The 15,798-nt window shown below is 44.1% G+C and overlaps 1 protein-coding gene across 1 annotated transcript in view; it reads left to right on the forward strand.

The window, feature by feature from the left end:
• The window catches only part of KLHL2 (kelch like family member 2), a 293,449-nt gene that overhangs the window by 89,303 nt on the left and 188,348 nt on the right, over nt 1-15,798 (forward strand). Inside the window, exon 3 of the mRNA XM_082272572.1 lies at nt 1,851-1,957. Within this exon, the coding sequence (XP_082128698.1) occupies nt 1,851-1,957 (107 nt within the window). The remainder of the gene's footprint in view (nt 1-1,850; nt 1,958-15,798) is intronic.

A 15,798-nucleotide genomic window follows, 5' to 3' on the forward strand; every position in this document is an offset into this window, starting at 1 on the left:
GCATGGCTGGAGCGGTCTGCACATGCACAGTAGCATAAGTTAATGTACACAGTGCTCTAGTGATGTTATTATTTAATTCACACTTGTGCAGGGTGGCGATTTGAAGCCTACATACTGCAAGTTTGCAGTACCAGTTTGCCGGGGACAGACCACTCACAACAGGAACGATCATCGGAAAACTGGAATGAACGGCAGCCTTAGTCACATGAAGTCCCTCTACATTTTAGTAGATCAGTTACACTTTCCTGCCAAGGCCCTAATGGAAATATACACTGCTCAAAAAAAATGAAACACTTTTTAATAAGAGTATAGCATCATGTCATCAGTCTCAGCTGCTTTTTATTTTAATGAAATTACCAGGCTCACTAGATGAGCAACAATGAGACCACCTCCAAAACAGGAATGGTTTTACAGGTAGAGTCCACTTACATTTTTTCCCTACGCCTCTGTTTTTCACTAGTTTGGCTAGGGTCACTGTCACTACTGGGTACTACTGGTAGCATGAGGCGATACCTGGACCCTATAGCGGTTGCACGGGCAGTCCAACTCCTCCAGGATGGCACATCAATATGTGCCATTACCAGAAGGTTTTCTGTGTCTCCTAGCACAGTCCCAAAAGCATGGAGAAGATTCAAGGAGACAGGCAGTTACTCTAGGATAAACTGGACAGGGCCATAGAAGGTCCTTAACCCATCAGCAGGGCCAGTATCTGCTCCTTTGTGCAAGGAGGAACAGGATGAGCACTGCCAGAGCCTTACAAAATTACCTCCAGGTGACCACTGGTGTGAATGTCTTTGACCAAACAATCAGAAACAGACTTCATGCGGGTGTCCTGAGGGCTCGACTCCTAGTGGGCCCTTTGTTCACTGCCCGGCACTGTGGAGCTCAATTGCATTTGCCATTGAACCCCAGAATTGGCTGGTCTGCTACTGGTGTCCTGTGTTTTTCACAGATGAGAGCAGGTTCACCCTGAGCACGTGACAGACCTGAAAGGGCCTGTAACATCGTTTAGCATGACCGGTTTGGTAGTGGGTCAGTGATGGTCTGGGGATGCATATGTATGAAGGGACACACAGGGCTCTACAGGCTAGACAATGGCACTCTTGACTGCCATTTGGTACCGGGATGAAATCCTTGGACCAATTGTAAGATCCTATGCTGTTGCAGTGAGCCCTAGGTTCCTTCTGGTGCACAACATTGCCCAGGCTCCTGTGGCGAGAGTATGTAGCCAGTTCCTGGAGGATGAAAGAATTGATACCATTGAATGGCCCCCACACTCGCCTGACCTAAACCAAATAGGACAACTCTGGGATATTATGTTTCAGTCCATCCAATGCCACCAGGTTGCACCTCAAGTCTGTTCAGGAGCTCAGTGATGCCCTGGTCCACATCGGGGAAGAAATACCCCAGGACACCATTCGTTGTCTCATTAGGAGCATGCCCCAACGTTGTCAGGCATGCATACAAGCACGTGGGTCCATACAAACTACTTAGTACCATTTTAAGTTGCTGCAAAATAAACTAGCCTGCTGCATAATTTTCTTAACTTTGATTTTCAGGGTGTCTTTAAATTCAGCCTCTGTAGGTTGATCATTTTCATTTCCATCAAACGATGTGGCATCCTTTCGTTACAAACACATTACCCAGTCTATAAAAGTATAGATATCCAGCATGATATTTTTACATTAAAATCTGATGTATTTTCAAAGTGTTCCTTTAATCTTTTTGAATAGTGTAGTATTGTTACAGCTGATTTCTGGCATGAAGCCCCAGTATAAGATCACTCTTAGATTGTGTTTCTATATGTCTATTTGCTATATCCATTTATTACCTTTTGGTTTTCTTCACAGTCAGAATTTGCTGTGTGATGTGACAATAGTGGCCGAAGATGTGGAGATAGCTGCTCACAAAGTGGTTTTGGCTGCATGCAGTCCCTACTTCCATGCAATGTTTACAGGTATGACATTTCTTGTGGTTACATATAATTTCTGAGTATACTTCGTTTTCTTGTGTCTGAGAGTAGGATTACATTTATGAGTTTGTTGAATTCCAGTTAAAGGGCTAATTGTACCTTTTGCAAAAGATAATAAATACACCCTTATTGAATAGATTTGCAGTTTATTTTTATTTTTTTGTATTAAAGCCTGAAAAGCATTACAATCGGTTGATTATAGGTGTAGTGCTCTGGATCTTGCTTTCTCCTCTCCTGGCTGAGGTCCATACTTTTTGTGCTGATCTTTAGCTATGGAGCAAGAGAACGTATCAGTATCAATGTACCTAAAGTGTTGTGATTGTGTTGCATTGAGAGCTACCAGTCCCTGTGCTGCGGTGGCAGATGGGACTTATTTTTAAATTTGTGCAGAACTTCACAATTCTGTAAGTGGGAAGGGGTTAAAAAGGTGTACTTGGCGTTTAACGACACAACTTTACTGTATCTCTGTAATAATTACCTATAGCCAAAACTGTTTTTCAGTAGGCGAGTGATATAGAAAAGGGGGGGAAGATTTGGGACTTTAAATGAGGAAATGACAGGGTAGGGTCATATTCCTCCATCCCTATGCATGAATAAAACAAAAGGAAATTGGGACTTTAAATGAAACATGTGGCTGCAATCAGAGGAAATATATAATGAATGTATCAATGGGCTTACATAGATATTGCATATGGGTACATGAAATCCATAACAGCATAAACATATATAATGTCACATTTAATTGATAAATACACATATTAACATCACAAAATAATGAAAATGGTACATCATTAATGGTTGATAACATTAAATAAATACATGTAAATCATATCCTATTTGGTTAAAATATATATTTCTCTGTCGCTCATTGACAGACGCAGTCCTCTTGATTAATAACACATTGGGTTATACTGCCCTCTACAGGAGTAGGACACTAGACGGAAGGAAAACGTTCTGGCCACACCTTATATCCTCTCTCTTCCTGCTACAGGATGTCAGTTTTTTCTGTCTAGTTAGGAGTAAGGACCTAAGTTCCTTGCTGGGATCTTGGTCCTGGCAGGATTTTTTAGAAAAACTTTTTTATTAGGCAGCTTTTTTTCTCCAGTGTTCCTGTGAGATCTTCAAGCAAGTATGCTGAAACTGGGCGACGGGCTGGATGTTGAGATCCAGTGGTCACCCCAGTCAGCCTGCGAGCGCGTGCAGGCCCTAGCTCCGCGCTGGGTCGGCCGCGACATAGTCCCACTGGACGGGGACTGACCCTGCGAGTTAAACGTCTCGCCTGGACGACGACGACCAGTTGGAAACTGAGTCACGGCGTCCGCTTTGGTCGACAGCCCCCCCCACCTCGGTGGAGAGGGGTTCTGTCAGGAGTTGGCACCCGCCTGGTTCCGGTATGGTGAGTAAAATGTTCCCCCTCTCCCCCTACGGGTGTGTTGGTGGACGCGGGCCCCTCCCTGGGATGGTCACTATCCTATAACAGGTGTTACAAATCCCCCATTTGAGTGTGATTTTGTGTATAAGAAACCAGGAGGCTTGGTTTGGGAGCTGACTATCTAAAGTCACTGTATGAGGGTGCACTGTTTAAGGACCATGACTGAAGTCATTGGCTGGCATTACTGTGAATGATGGCCATGTATGGGGGATAGATCCTACCTGACCATGAGGCTGCAATACAGGCCGATGCCTGGGCCTAGATTACCGCCATCCGCAGACCGCCATCCGTCCGCAGGTCGCCATCCTCCCACACCTCCCGCAGGCCGCACAGACCGATACCATCCTCAGCAGGCCGCACATTGCAGCAGGCCACCGCCATCTTCCCATAGGTGACAGGGGGGGGCGGCCATTTTGAAAACGCCCAGCTACCTCGAGGAGGAGCAGGGCAGCACCGAGAGGCATGTAAAGGGGCGGAGCCACCTCCTTTACCCGGGAAAAGTGCTAAAAGACTTCCTGTCTGTAACAAGACTGCGCTGACAGCAGGTGGATAAAACTTCTGTGCATCAGGTGGTGAGCCTTGGGGTCTCTCTCTCTCTGTGGGGTCCGGAACAGGTACACTGAGGGGCGCTGTTGCGCTGGGGGATTACAACGAAAAAAAAAAAAAAAGTTTTCTTTGCAATTATTTTTTTGTTTGCTGGCAAGTGTCTTGTATAATCATGGACCCTGCCACACATGTATCCCCACCTGATCCCCTCGAGGTGGCTGCAGGGCCCTCCAGTACCCCACTTGTAATTGATGCATTATCTACAGTTTTGGAGTCTTTGGTATCCCGGGTTGAGGTGGCCTGTCAGGGACGGGGGTCAAGAAAGCGACCCCCGCCTACCCCTATTTCATCTGATACTTCAGATTCGGATTCTGAGCTGGTCACTGCAGCTGCAGGTCCCTCCTCTGGGGCTGTGGTCTCAGGTAATGTCTCCTCAGACAGTGAGGAGGATGTTTCTGCCTCCGCCATAGCGCAAGAAGAAGCGTTGGTGGACGCACTAGTTGCGGCTGTCCGGGAAACCTTAAGATTGGAGGTTACACCGGCAGAGGTAACCGAGACGGAAATTCCCTTTGGTACTAGTAAGCCTACCAAGATGGTGAAGGTTTTCCCTTACCCAAATGCTTTGGTAATAAGATTAAGGAGGAATGGGATCATCCCAAACAAACTCTTGCTATTTCCAAACGCATTGCTAGGCGCTATCCGTTTGAGTAATCCCTTATTAAAAAATGGACGGTACCACCAGTGGTGGACCCACCGATTTCCAGATTAAATAAAGCCACTGTTCTCCCGTTGGAGGACGCTCCGTCCTTTAAGGATCCGGTGGATCGGAAGGTGGAAACCGAATCCCGCTCTGTTTTTTCCCTGATAGGATCAGCCTTTAGACCAGTGGTGGCCATTGGTTAAGTTTCACAAACATTGACAGAATGGGCCAAGTTGTTACGCCGTGACTTAAAGGGGAGAGTTATCCCCCCGGCAGCATCCGATTTGATGGAGCAGATCATACAGGGACTACAGTTCATCTGTGACGCCGCTTTGGACGCAACTCCCTTGTTAGGGCATGCGTCGATGTCAGCAGTAGTCCTCAGACGCGTGTTGTGGTTAAAGTGCTGGTCGGCGGATCAAGGTTCCAAGAAAGCCTTGGCTAATCTCCCTTTTCAGGGGGATCGCCTGTTTGGGGCCACCCTAAATGAGATTATAAAGGATCTCACTGGGGGTAAAAGCGCTTTTTTGCCACAAACTGCTAAGGGTAAAGGACCTCGTAACAGACGAGGACCTTCCTTTTCCGCTCATAAAAGGTTTGTTCGCTCCGCTGGGGTGAGCGAGAAGGGCAAAGCTCCTTCAGGGGGTTTTAAAGGACGCTGGTCGGGGAAACAAAAGTCCGGCTCAGCCAAACCTGAAGATAAAACCAATACAGCCTGAAGGTACGCCCCCACCCATCTCTGGGGTGGGGGGGACGTCTTCACCGGTTTCCAGATCCATGACTTTCCTGAATCCCGGACAAAGGGGTTCAGGAGGTCGTACGGTCGGGATTTAAGATCGAGTTTCGATCCCTTCTACCGGTGCGATTCTTCCCTTCCAACATTCGTATGCTGCAGGGAGCGGTAGTTCCCGTTCCTTGAGCAGAACGTTTTTCTTCATTTTTTTCAAAGATCATTTCCAGTTCCCTCCAGGAGAATTCTTCTAAGGGAGATTCTTTTCTAATAGAATCGGGATCCCGATTCCCTGGACAATCGGATCCGGTTGAGCGAGCGGACCAGGGAGTCTCTGGTCTGGTGGCTTCGGTCTCCAATGCTCACCCAGGGGAAGTCACTCCTTCCGATAGTATCCAGGTTTTCGATAAATGTGTGGGAACTGAGAATGATCAGACTGTGTCTGATTTACTGGACCGAGCAGCTCCAGGGCAGCCCGGTTCGGATCCAGTTGGACAATGCCACGGCTGTGGCTTAGGTCAATCACCTAGAGGATTGGCAGGCAGATTATCTCATCCATCAGACTCTGGATTAAGGGGTAGGGTCCCTTCATCCAGGGGTATTTCACCAGTTGTGCCTTCATTGGGGCACCCTGGATGTGGATCTGTTGGCATCTCGGCTCAAAAGGAAGGTGCGGAGGTTTGTAGCACGCGCCTGCGATCCTCTAGTGGACGCAAAAGGCGAGCTGATCGCGCTGTTGGGGCAGTATCAGCTACGGTATGCTTTCCATCCTCTCAAGTTTCTGCGGGAACTTCCTCGCAGAATAGAGGTGGAGGGAATTCCAGTTATCCTGGTAACTCCGGACGGACCTTCTCGAGCCTGGGACGTCGATTTGGTGAGGCTAGTCGCGGAAGCTCCTTGGAGACTTCTTCTCAAGGAGGATCTGCTGTCTCACGGACGGATCTTCCATCTTGCTTTACAATAGCTGGCTTCAACGGCCTGGCCATTGAGACTCAGGTACTGAAGGACAAGGGTTTGTCAGCTTCAGTTATTCCTACTCTAATTAAAGCAAGGAAAGCGACTTCCAGCAAAGTCTATTATCGCACATGGAGGTCTTGTATTGCGTGGTGTGAATCTCTTGGATTTCCCCAACGTACCTATTCGGTGACCCGAATCTTGGCCTTTCTGCAACAGGGAGTTGAGCAGAAATTGTCCTTGAGTACTATCATGGGTCAGGTTTCAGCGTTGGCAATCTTCTTTCAGAAACCTTTTGGCTACTCATTCCTTGGTGCGGAATTTCATCCAGGGGGTGCTGGCTCCGCCAGTGCGTGCGCCCTTACCGCCCTGGGATCTTAATTTAGTGTTGTCGGTTCTTCAGAATCCTCCCTTTGAAAATATCAGGGAGATTCCCTTGCTTACGTTATCCCAGAAGGTGGCCTTCTTGGTGCACGCAGGGTGTCAGAACTGGCCGCATTATTTGTCGTTCCCCATATCTGGTGGTTCATAGGGATAAGGTGGTTCTTCGTCCGAATCCATCCTTTCTTCCTTAAGTGGTTTCAGAGTTTCATCTGAATGAGGACATTGTATTGCCTTCCCTGTGTCCTAAGCCCAGCCATCATCGTGAGTTTGCATTACACTCCTTGGATGTGGTTCGGGCAATCAGGGTATACCTGAAGACTACGGACTCGTTTCGTAAAACGGATTCACTTCCTGGGCCTTCCGCCATCAGGCGTCAGTGGTCCAGGTTTGCAAGGCGGCTACCTGGTCGTCGGTTCATACCTTTACAAATTTTTATAAAGTTGATGTGATGGCATCGGCGGATGCCTCTTTTGGCCGCAAGGTTCTGCAGGCCGCAATTTGAGGAGACCGTTGGTCTACCTCAAGGGTTTTTTTCAGTTGGATTTTCAGTTGAGTCTCATCCTTTGGTTTGATGAGCCTTTAAGACTTCTAGTCGGCACCGGTTGGGCCTTCTGGATTTTGATTTCTTTTATCCCACCCCTCATTTGTGGCACTGCTTTGGGACGTCCCAATGTGTTATTAATCAAGAGGACTGCGTCTGTCAATGAGCGACAGAGAAAAATGGATTTTTGTAAAATCTTACCGTAAAATACTTTTCTCTTAAGCTCATTGACAGACGCAGTACCCGCCCCTCTACTTTTGAGTTGGGTTGGGTTAAATTCTCTGACACTGCTTTCTGACATAACTGACATCCTGTAGCAGGAAGTGAGAGGATATACCCTGCCCCTAAGGTGTGGCCAGAACGTTTTCCTTCCGTCTAGTGTCCTGTAGAGGGCAGTATAACCCAATGTGTTATTAATCAAGAGGACTGCGTCTGTCAATGAGCTTAAGAGAAAAGGATTTTACGGTAAGATTTTACAAATGTATAATATATATATATATACACACACGTTACATCCAACCAAAATGACATTGATACATCATTACTGGTAGAGGACATTAAGACATGCATATAGGTCAGCCCATTACAGCATGATACGATTGCACATAATGATGTCAATGGTGTCCTATTGGATATTGTGGACTAGCACCAGCATATATGATATTACCAAGTGGTGGTTTTGTTGACCTTCCACCGCAATCTTCTTGCCACAGCTCCCGGGAAAGGGATGATATTCCCTATGCACCTTCAATCTACCTCATGTGATTTTTGCAACCTTAGCCACTTTGCAAGTGCCAACAGACACGCATATATTTATATACTTCGCATCTGTTCCTGATGATTGGTTACAACCATGAAACGCGTAGAGCTGTTTAAGATGCCACGTCATGATTATCATGTGTCTACTATTTTTTATGTATTGCAATTTTAACCCTAATTTATTAATTTATTTATCGTATATGCTGGTGCTAGTCCACAATATCCAATAGGACACCATTGACATCATTATGTGCAATCGTATCATGCTTGCTGTAATGGGCCGATCTATGTCTTAATGTCATCTACCAGGAATGATGTATCAATGTCATTTTGGTTTGATGTAATGTGTGTGTGTGTGTGTGTGTGTGTGTATATGTATATGTGTATATATATATATATATATATATATATATATATATATATATATATCAAATATGATATGATTTACATGTATTTATTGTTATCAACCATTAATGATGTACCATTGTCATTATGTTGTGATGTTAACGTGTATTTATCAATTAAATGTGACATTATATGTTTATACTGTTATGAATTTCATGTACCCATATGCAATACCTATGTCAGCCCATTGATACATTCATTATATATTTCCTCTGATTGCAGCCACATGTTTTATTTAAAGTCCCAATTTCCTTTTGTTTTTTTCAGGCGAGTGATATAAACGGTTAAAATGCTATTAGTATTTTTATTCTTTCTTTTTTTTTTTTTTGAGGTCTGTCTCCCACTTGGGATATTTCTTTACATTTCCGGTCTCATAGATACATCAGGTGCTGAGAGGTCTTTTGGACAGTTGTCCCTACAATAGGTGCCCTGTTGGAAGATTTCTCCTCCTTGTTCTGGTGAAAAACCAACATGTTTGATGACAAACCAACATTTTTGATATCCCCTCAATTTCAGTCCTAGTCCCAATTTCAGTGGTCACTATAACAAATAGAGAGGACCTGACAGATTTGACAACTCCTTTTATTTTTTTTATTTTTTATTTATTTAAGCTTTTTAAGTACCAAAATGTTACTTGGTGTAAAGCCCTTTTCTGTTGGGAAAAGACAGTCGTAGTTTTAATAATTAAATGTTATGTAGCCAAAAATTTTTTTTTTTGTTTATTTTTGAGTAGGGACTGATTATATCCCCTATGGGGATTTTGCTACTTTTAGGCTCTATTCACACTTCGACTGGACATCAACGTTGCATGACAAATCACACCCCATTCTTTTCATTGGCACCCATTCAAATCGGTGTGACTTAGAAAATATGCCTAAAGTACTTTGGTGTGACTTTTGATGTGACTTTGATTCATAGACAGTCCAAATTCTCACCAAAAGTTGCATTGGAAATTGTGCAACTTTGGAGACACGCTAATCAGATTGGAGCCTTACTGTCTTCACCAGTCAGAAAGTGAGGAAAACTCTGCAACAGGGTCACAGACCAAATTAAAAAGCTGAGCTTTAAAGGAGTTGTAAAGTCAGAATGTGTACAGCAGCCCCCCTAATACCTACCTGAGGTCCCTCTCTGTCCAGCGATGTCCACGAGGGTCCGAGATTCTCTCTCCTGATTGGCTGAGACACAGCAGAGGTGCCATTTGCTGCCACTGCTGTCAATCAAAGTCAGCTAGCCAGTCGAGAGAGGAGGCGGGGCCGGGTCAGGGCTCCGTGTCTGAATGGACACAGGGAGCTGTGACTTGACTTGGGTGCCCCCATAGCAAGCTGCTTGCTGTGGGGGCACTCAAAAGGAGGGAGAAACAAGGATCACAGAAGAGGGACCCGAGAAGAGGAGCATCCCGGCTGCTCTGTGCAGTGTGCAAATCCACTGCAACAGAGCAGGTAAGTTTAACAGGTTTGTTATTTTTATAGGAAAAAAAAAACAAGGCTTTACAATTGCTTTAACTACCCTCTACACCCAAAAAAAAAAAAAAAAAAATTATATGTGGGTGACATATACACTCATTACCTGACTTTCTAGCCCCTCCTCCACCTAGTAACTGTCTGAAAAAAAGTTCCCCACATACAATGTATAATGATGATCGAACGTCTTTGTTCTGTCTCAGCATCGAGTGTACCTGTGACCTTCTTGTAGACCCATTCTGAAAGTGTGTGCAGCAGGTTGAATGATGACTTAGAAACATAGAAACATAGAATGTGTCGGCAGATAAGAACCATTTGGCCCATCTAGTCTGCCCAATATATCTGAATCCTATGAATAGTCCCTGGCCCTATCTTATATGAAGGATAGCCTTATGCCTATCCCATGCATGCTTAAACTCCTTCACTGTATTTGCAGCTACCACTTCTGCAGAAAGGTTATTCCATGCATCCACTACTCTCTCAGTAAAGTAATACTTCCTCATATTACTTTTAAAACTTTGCCCCTCTAATTTAAAACTGTGTCCTCTTGTGGTAGTTTTTCTTCTTTTAAATATGCTCTCCTCCTTTACCGAGTTGATTCCCTTTATGTATTTAAAAGTTTCTATCATATCCCCTCTGTCTCTTCTTTTTTCCAAGCTATACATGTTAAGGTCCTCTAACCTTTTCCTGCAATCCATGTACTAGTTTAGTAGCTCTTCTCTGAACTCTCTCTAGAGTATCTATATCCTTCTGGAGATATGGCCTCCAGTACTGCACACAATACTCCAAGTGAGGTCTCACCAGTGTTCTGTACAGCGGCATAAGCACTTCTCTCTTTCTACTGCTTATACCTCTCCCTATACATCCAAGCATTCTGCTGGCATTTCGTGCTGCTCTATTACATTGTCTTCCCACCTTTAAGTCTTCTGAAATAATTACTCCTGAATCCCTTTCCTCAGATACTGAGGTCAGGACTGTGTCAAATATTCTATATTCTGCCCTTGGGTTTTTACGCCCCAGGTGCATTATCTTGCACTTATCCACATTCAATTTCAGTTGCCAGAGTTCTGACCATTCTTTTAGTTTTCCTAAATCCTTTTCCATTTGGCGTTTCCCTCCAGGAACATCAACCCTGTTACATATCTTTGTGTCATCAGCAAAAAGACAAACCTTACCATGGAGGCCTTTTGCAATATCACTTATGAAGATATTAAACAAAATTGGTCCCAGTACAGATCCCTGAGGTACCCCACTGGTAACATGACCTTGTTCTGAATGTTCTCCATTGACTACAACCCTCTGTTGTCTGTCACTCAGCCACTGCCTAATCCATTCAACAATATGGGAGTCCATGCTCAATGACTGCAGTTTATTGATAAGTCTTCTATGTGGGACAGTGTCAAAAGCCTTACTAAAATCTAGATATGCAATGTCTACTGCACCTCTACCGTCTATTATTTTAGACTTTAACAGATAGTTTAGTTTACTCAATGAATAAAGACTCCAGAGGTGTTCTCCAATGCTTCTTTATGCTTCAAGTTGGCAAAGGCATAAACATAGAGACTTTTCCATAGGTAAATTTCCAATGAAGTTACACAGCTCTCACACTCTGCAGTCTTTTCATAACAACTATACAAAATGAAGTTACAGCAGGAAATGCAGGGTGGGAGCAACCAACTAGCCAGAAACAGCAGGGGTGCAAGGATGATACCAATAACATAGCATAACATAACATGTAATAACTGCTAGACAGTTAAAGCTGCGTGGCAGCACATTCCCCGCCTGGTATCGTGAGATACCACTACACAATTATTTTCCTTAAACATACAATTAACATTGCATACAGTAGAATGCTATGTAGCCCTCTAGTCTAAGCTAACTATACTAGAGGTCTAAGTGACTCCTTCACATAACACTGAATCAGAATTTTTGGAAGCAGGCATAGTTAGGACTGTCTCAGTGACTGGTCTCAGGAAGGTTTTTGGGCTCCCGTCCTTTACAATCCTGACTTCCACACTTCGGACCTTTCCATCATCACTAGCAATGGCCTTTGTAATAACTCCAACTGGCCACTGGATCCGGTGAGTTTGCTTGTCTTTTAGAAGAACCAGGTCCCCTTCCTTTAAGTTAGGCTTCTGGGTTTGCCACTTTTTTGGTATTATCAAGGAGTTCTGTTCTTTCCCTAGCAGGTTTGACCTTTTCAGTCGTCCACCGACTCTGAGCATGCCCTCGTTGTCGATCACTGGGTTCAGTGTGAATAGTGGGCTACATTTTGGGACTGGTCCATTGGCTCTTAAGCACTTAATCTCTTCCACAAAGACTTCTTGCACAGGACGTATGATGAACAGCTCAGCACTCTCATACTCTAATGCAGACGTGTGTCATACATGGCAAGACGATGTCTGATTCGATTTGCGGAAAATCTGTGCAATATGACTCAATCTTGCTATAGTCTTCACCAACCTTTTCCATGAGGAGAATCGTTCAAAACGCCTTACCTCCAAGTTTCTTCTTGAGCAGATGTTGGAACTCAATGCTACAACTTCAGGCCGGATTTCCAGATCAGTATCTGGATCCTCCAGGTGGAAATCGATATCTTCTTCTGAGTTTGTAGAAGACTGGTCCATTAAAAACTTGGGTCTGTTGGAATTGACCTTGAAGAACTCTTCATCCATAATCTTGATGAACTCCTTGTCTTCGACTGAAGGAGCAATCTTGTTGTCATCACAAGTAGTCTGGTACACTGAATCACCAAAGTCTTTTTGAGAAGTGAGCTTGCAGTTAATACTTTGGAGTGCTTGAGATGGAACTTCGTTTTTAAAATCAAGTCTTTCCTTCACATAATAGTGCGATGGACATTTCATCAATCGATGGGTAACATTAGTTTTGTAGGAAGCTACATCCAAGAGCTTGTGAGATTGGTCTAAACAGACTTCTCCTATTATCACCCATCCAAGATCAAGTTTCTGGGCCTGAGGAGCATCATCTGGACAGTTACATCTTATTTTATGAACTCTTGGAATGTCCCTCCCTAGTAGAATCAAAATCTTAACATCCTTGTTAAGTGGTGGAATGTAGTTAGCAATGTGGCTCAAATGAGGGTGATGACGTGCAACCTCTGGTGTGGGGATTTCTTCTCTGTTGTTCGGTACCTGATCACATTCGATTAGAGTTGGAAGAGGAAACTGTGTCCTCATATTCTGACGCAACTATGAAGCCATGGGCTCTTCTTCCAGAAGTATTGATCTTTCCTGCACATGTCTGCAAGGTATAGGACCAGGTCTCTCCTTGAATGTCAGTGCTTTCAGTTTTTATAGCCACAGGGGGTACTGATGGTGCGCCGTCTTGGACCATGGTTGGTATATGATGTTGGCTGGTAGGTAGAGAGAAAGGTGTTGCAGATGGGTTTAATCTAGGTAAGGGTCTGTCTTCTGAAGGTCTCTGAGCATTTGACGTTAAAGAGAGTTGTATCAAAGGGGGTATAGAGTTCATTCTGTAGTCTTCTGCTGTGCCCTTGTAATCTCTATGCACATAGGGTTGTGGTGGCACATGAGCTGCATAGGTTAATTCACTTGATTTTGTGACATACGGTAGTTGTGGAGGGTCTCTGTTAGTAGGTGCGTCTAGTTGACCAGCTTGCTTTGGCAACACATTGCCTTCTGATCCACTTGCTGGATGATTATGAGAAGAATCTCCAACTGTAGGTGGGACTGTATTGCCGTGGTTCTGAGTTAAGACAAACTGTAGGGTCCTTTCAACAGGGTCTTGACAAGCAGCCAAGCTGGTACAAGCTGCTCCTTCTTCTTCCAATAGGGCTTGTTCCAAGACCGACAACTCTGCTAAAGCTACTTCCTTTTCTCTATTCTTCTGAAAAATTTCTAGCTGAGCCTCTGTTTCTGCTTGTATTCTTGCTTGAATGCGTTTAGCTTCTGCTTCCTTGCATTTAGCTTCTGCCTTGAAGGCTGCTTCTTTTTCAGAGCAGGCGGCTTGAACCTGGGCTACTGCAACCTTTTGGCGAGCTTTGAGTATTTGGTCGCTCAGTATTGACCTTATAGAGCAGGACCGTAATGACTTAGAAGAAGATTTATGATATGAGCGGGCAGACCTAGATGATTTTCCTGAGTGTCTGGAAGAAGCAGATTTACAGGATGTAGTTTCATGTAGCTGTGCTAATCTACCTTCTATCTGTGCCTTTGCTTCAAGATATGTGCTATGCCTCTGCTGGTCAGTAGAATTAAAGTCCTTTAATTCCAAAGCAGCTTCATCTATGTTGGTATGTGACAATAGGGAATAGTACTTCTCAGAAAGTCTTTTATAATTCTCAAATGCCTTCTTAACTCTTGAGTGAGCAGTGTTCAATTGCTCAGAATTGTTGCTAGTTTCATTAGTGGCTGTTATATAACTTAAAGTCTTTTCCCATAATGCAGTCAGGTAACTAGATGTTTCTTCCTTACTGGCTTCATAAACCTCCCTTGCCTTCAAAGATGGATGAGGGGTTCTAACAGGACGAGGAGAATGAAGTAAGGAGTCTGCTTTATCTTGACTGAATGCAGGTAACTCTGTGGGATCTCTGTCAGACATGATGAAAAGTACTGTAGTTTTGGTGTCTTGTTAGAAATCTGCCAGAGCTGTAAGTAGTGACTTCTGTTAGTAAGCAGGCTGGGCTGAGGAGCTGGATATTTGTGACAATGAGCCAGCTAGTGCTGCAACTGGTTCAGACTGGATAGCTCAGCTCAGAAGGCTGTAACAGTAATGAAGCATTCAGTAGGTGGCTGGCTTCATATGCAGAGTAATGCTTCTGGTGACACACAGGCATTGCCTTTCAGTGCACAGTCTGACGATGGGTTCCTGTCTTAGCCCCCGTTCACACTAAGGCGACCTGTGAGGCGACCTGGTCGCCTCACAGGTCGCCTCCCATAGGGAAGCTGCGGACCCGTTCTAATAGGAGCGACACAAGTCGCTCCGACTTAGAAAAAGGGTCCGGAGCTTCTTTGGGGCGACCAGGAGGCGACCGCCATAGACTTCAGGCGCTTAGGGTGTTTGTTATTCACATAGGCATGTGGATACTCACGTTTCTGAAGCTGCAGAGATACCTGTGATGGATTCTTCTGGAAATTTACTGTATTGTCTCAGCATCGATTTGTACCTGTGACCTTCTTGTAGACCCAGTCTGAAAGTGTATGCAGCAGGTTGAATGATGACTTTAACAGATAGTTTACTCAATGAATAAAGACTCCAGAGGTGTTCTCCAATTCTTCTTTATGCTTCAAGTTAGCAAAGGCATAAACATAGAGCCTTTTTCATAGGTAAATTTCCAATGAAGTTACACAGCTCTCACACTCTGCAGTCTTTTCATAACAACTATACAAAATGAAGTTACAGCAGGAAATGAAGGGTGGGAGCAACCAACTAGCCAGAAACCGCAGGGGTGCAAGGATGATACCAATAACATAGCATAACATGTAATAACCACTGCTAGACAGTTAAGCTGCGTGGCAGCACAGTCTTCATTATTTGCCATTTGGAACTTGTTCTTGCTTTCATTGCTCACTTGACGTCACTTTTTTTTTTTTTTTTAATTCTCTCCAAGCTTGTTAACCTTTTTAATGATTACTAATATTAGTATTATTATTATACAGGATTTATATAGCGCCAGCAGTTTACGTAGAGCATTACAATTTTTTTCCTGTCAAAATATGCTTCTTATGTATTCACCACCTTTAAGGGCTGGGTCACATCTGTGCAGCTCTTTTTAGATGCATTTTACATGTGTTTTAGGTGCATTACATTTAAACTGTATGTAATGTGCATTTTGATGGAAGCAGCACACCAAAAATTCACTGAAAAAATACATATTGAAAAGGAAAGCAACTCCCTCTGTGAGGTTGCCCAATGCAAGGCATTCTTTTCTGCTG

Source organism: Pelophylax lessonae (genome assembly GCF_965119305.1).
Source record: "Pelophylax lessonae genome assembly, chromosome: 1".
In the NCBI taxonomy this organism is placed as follows: Eukaryota; Metazoa; Chordata; class Amphibia; order Anura; family Ranidae; genus Pelophylax; species Pelophylax lessonae.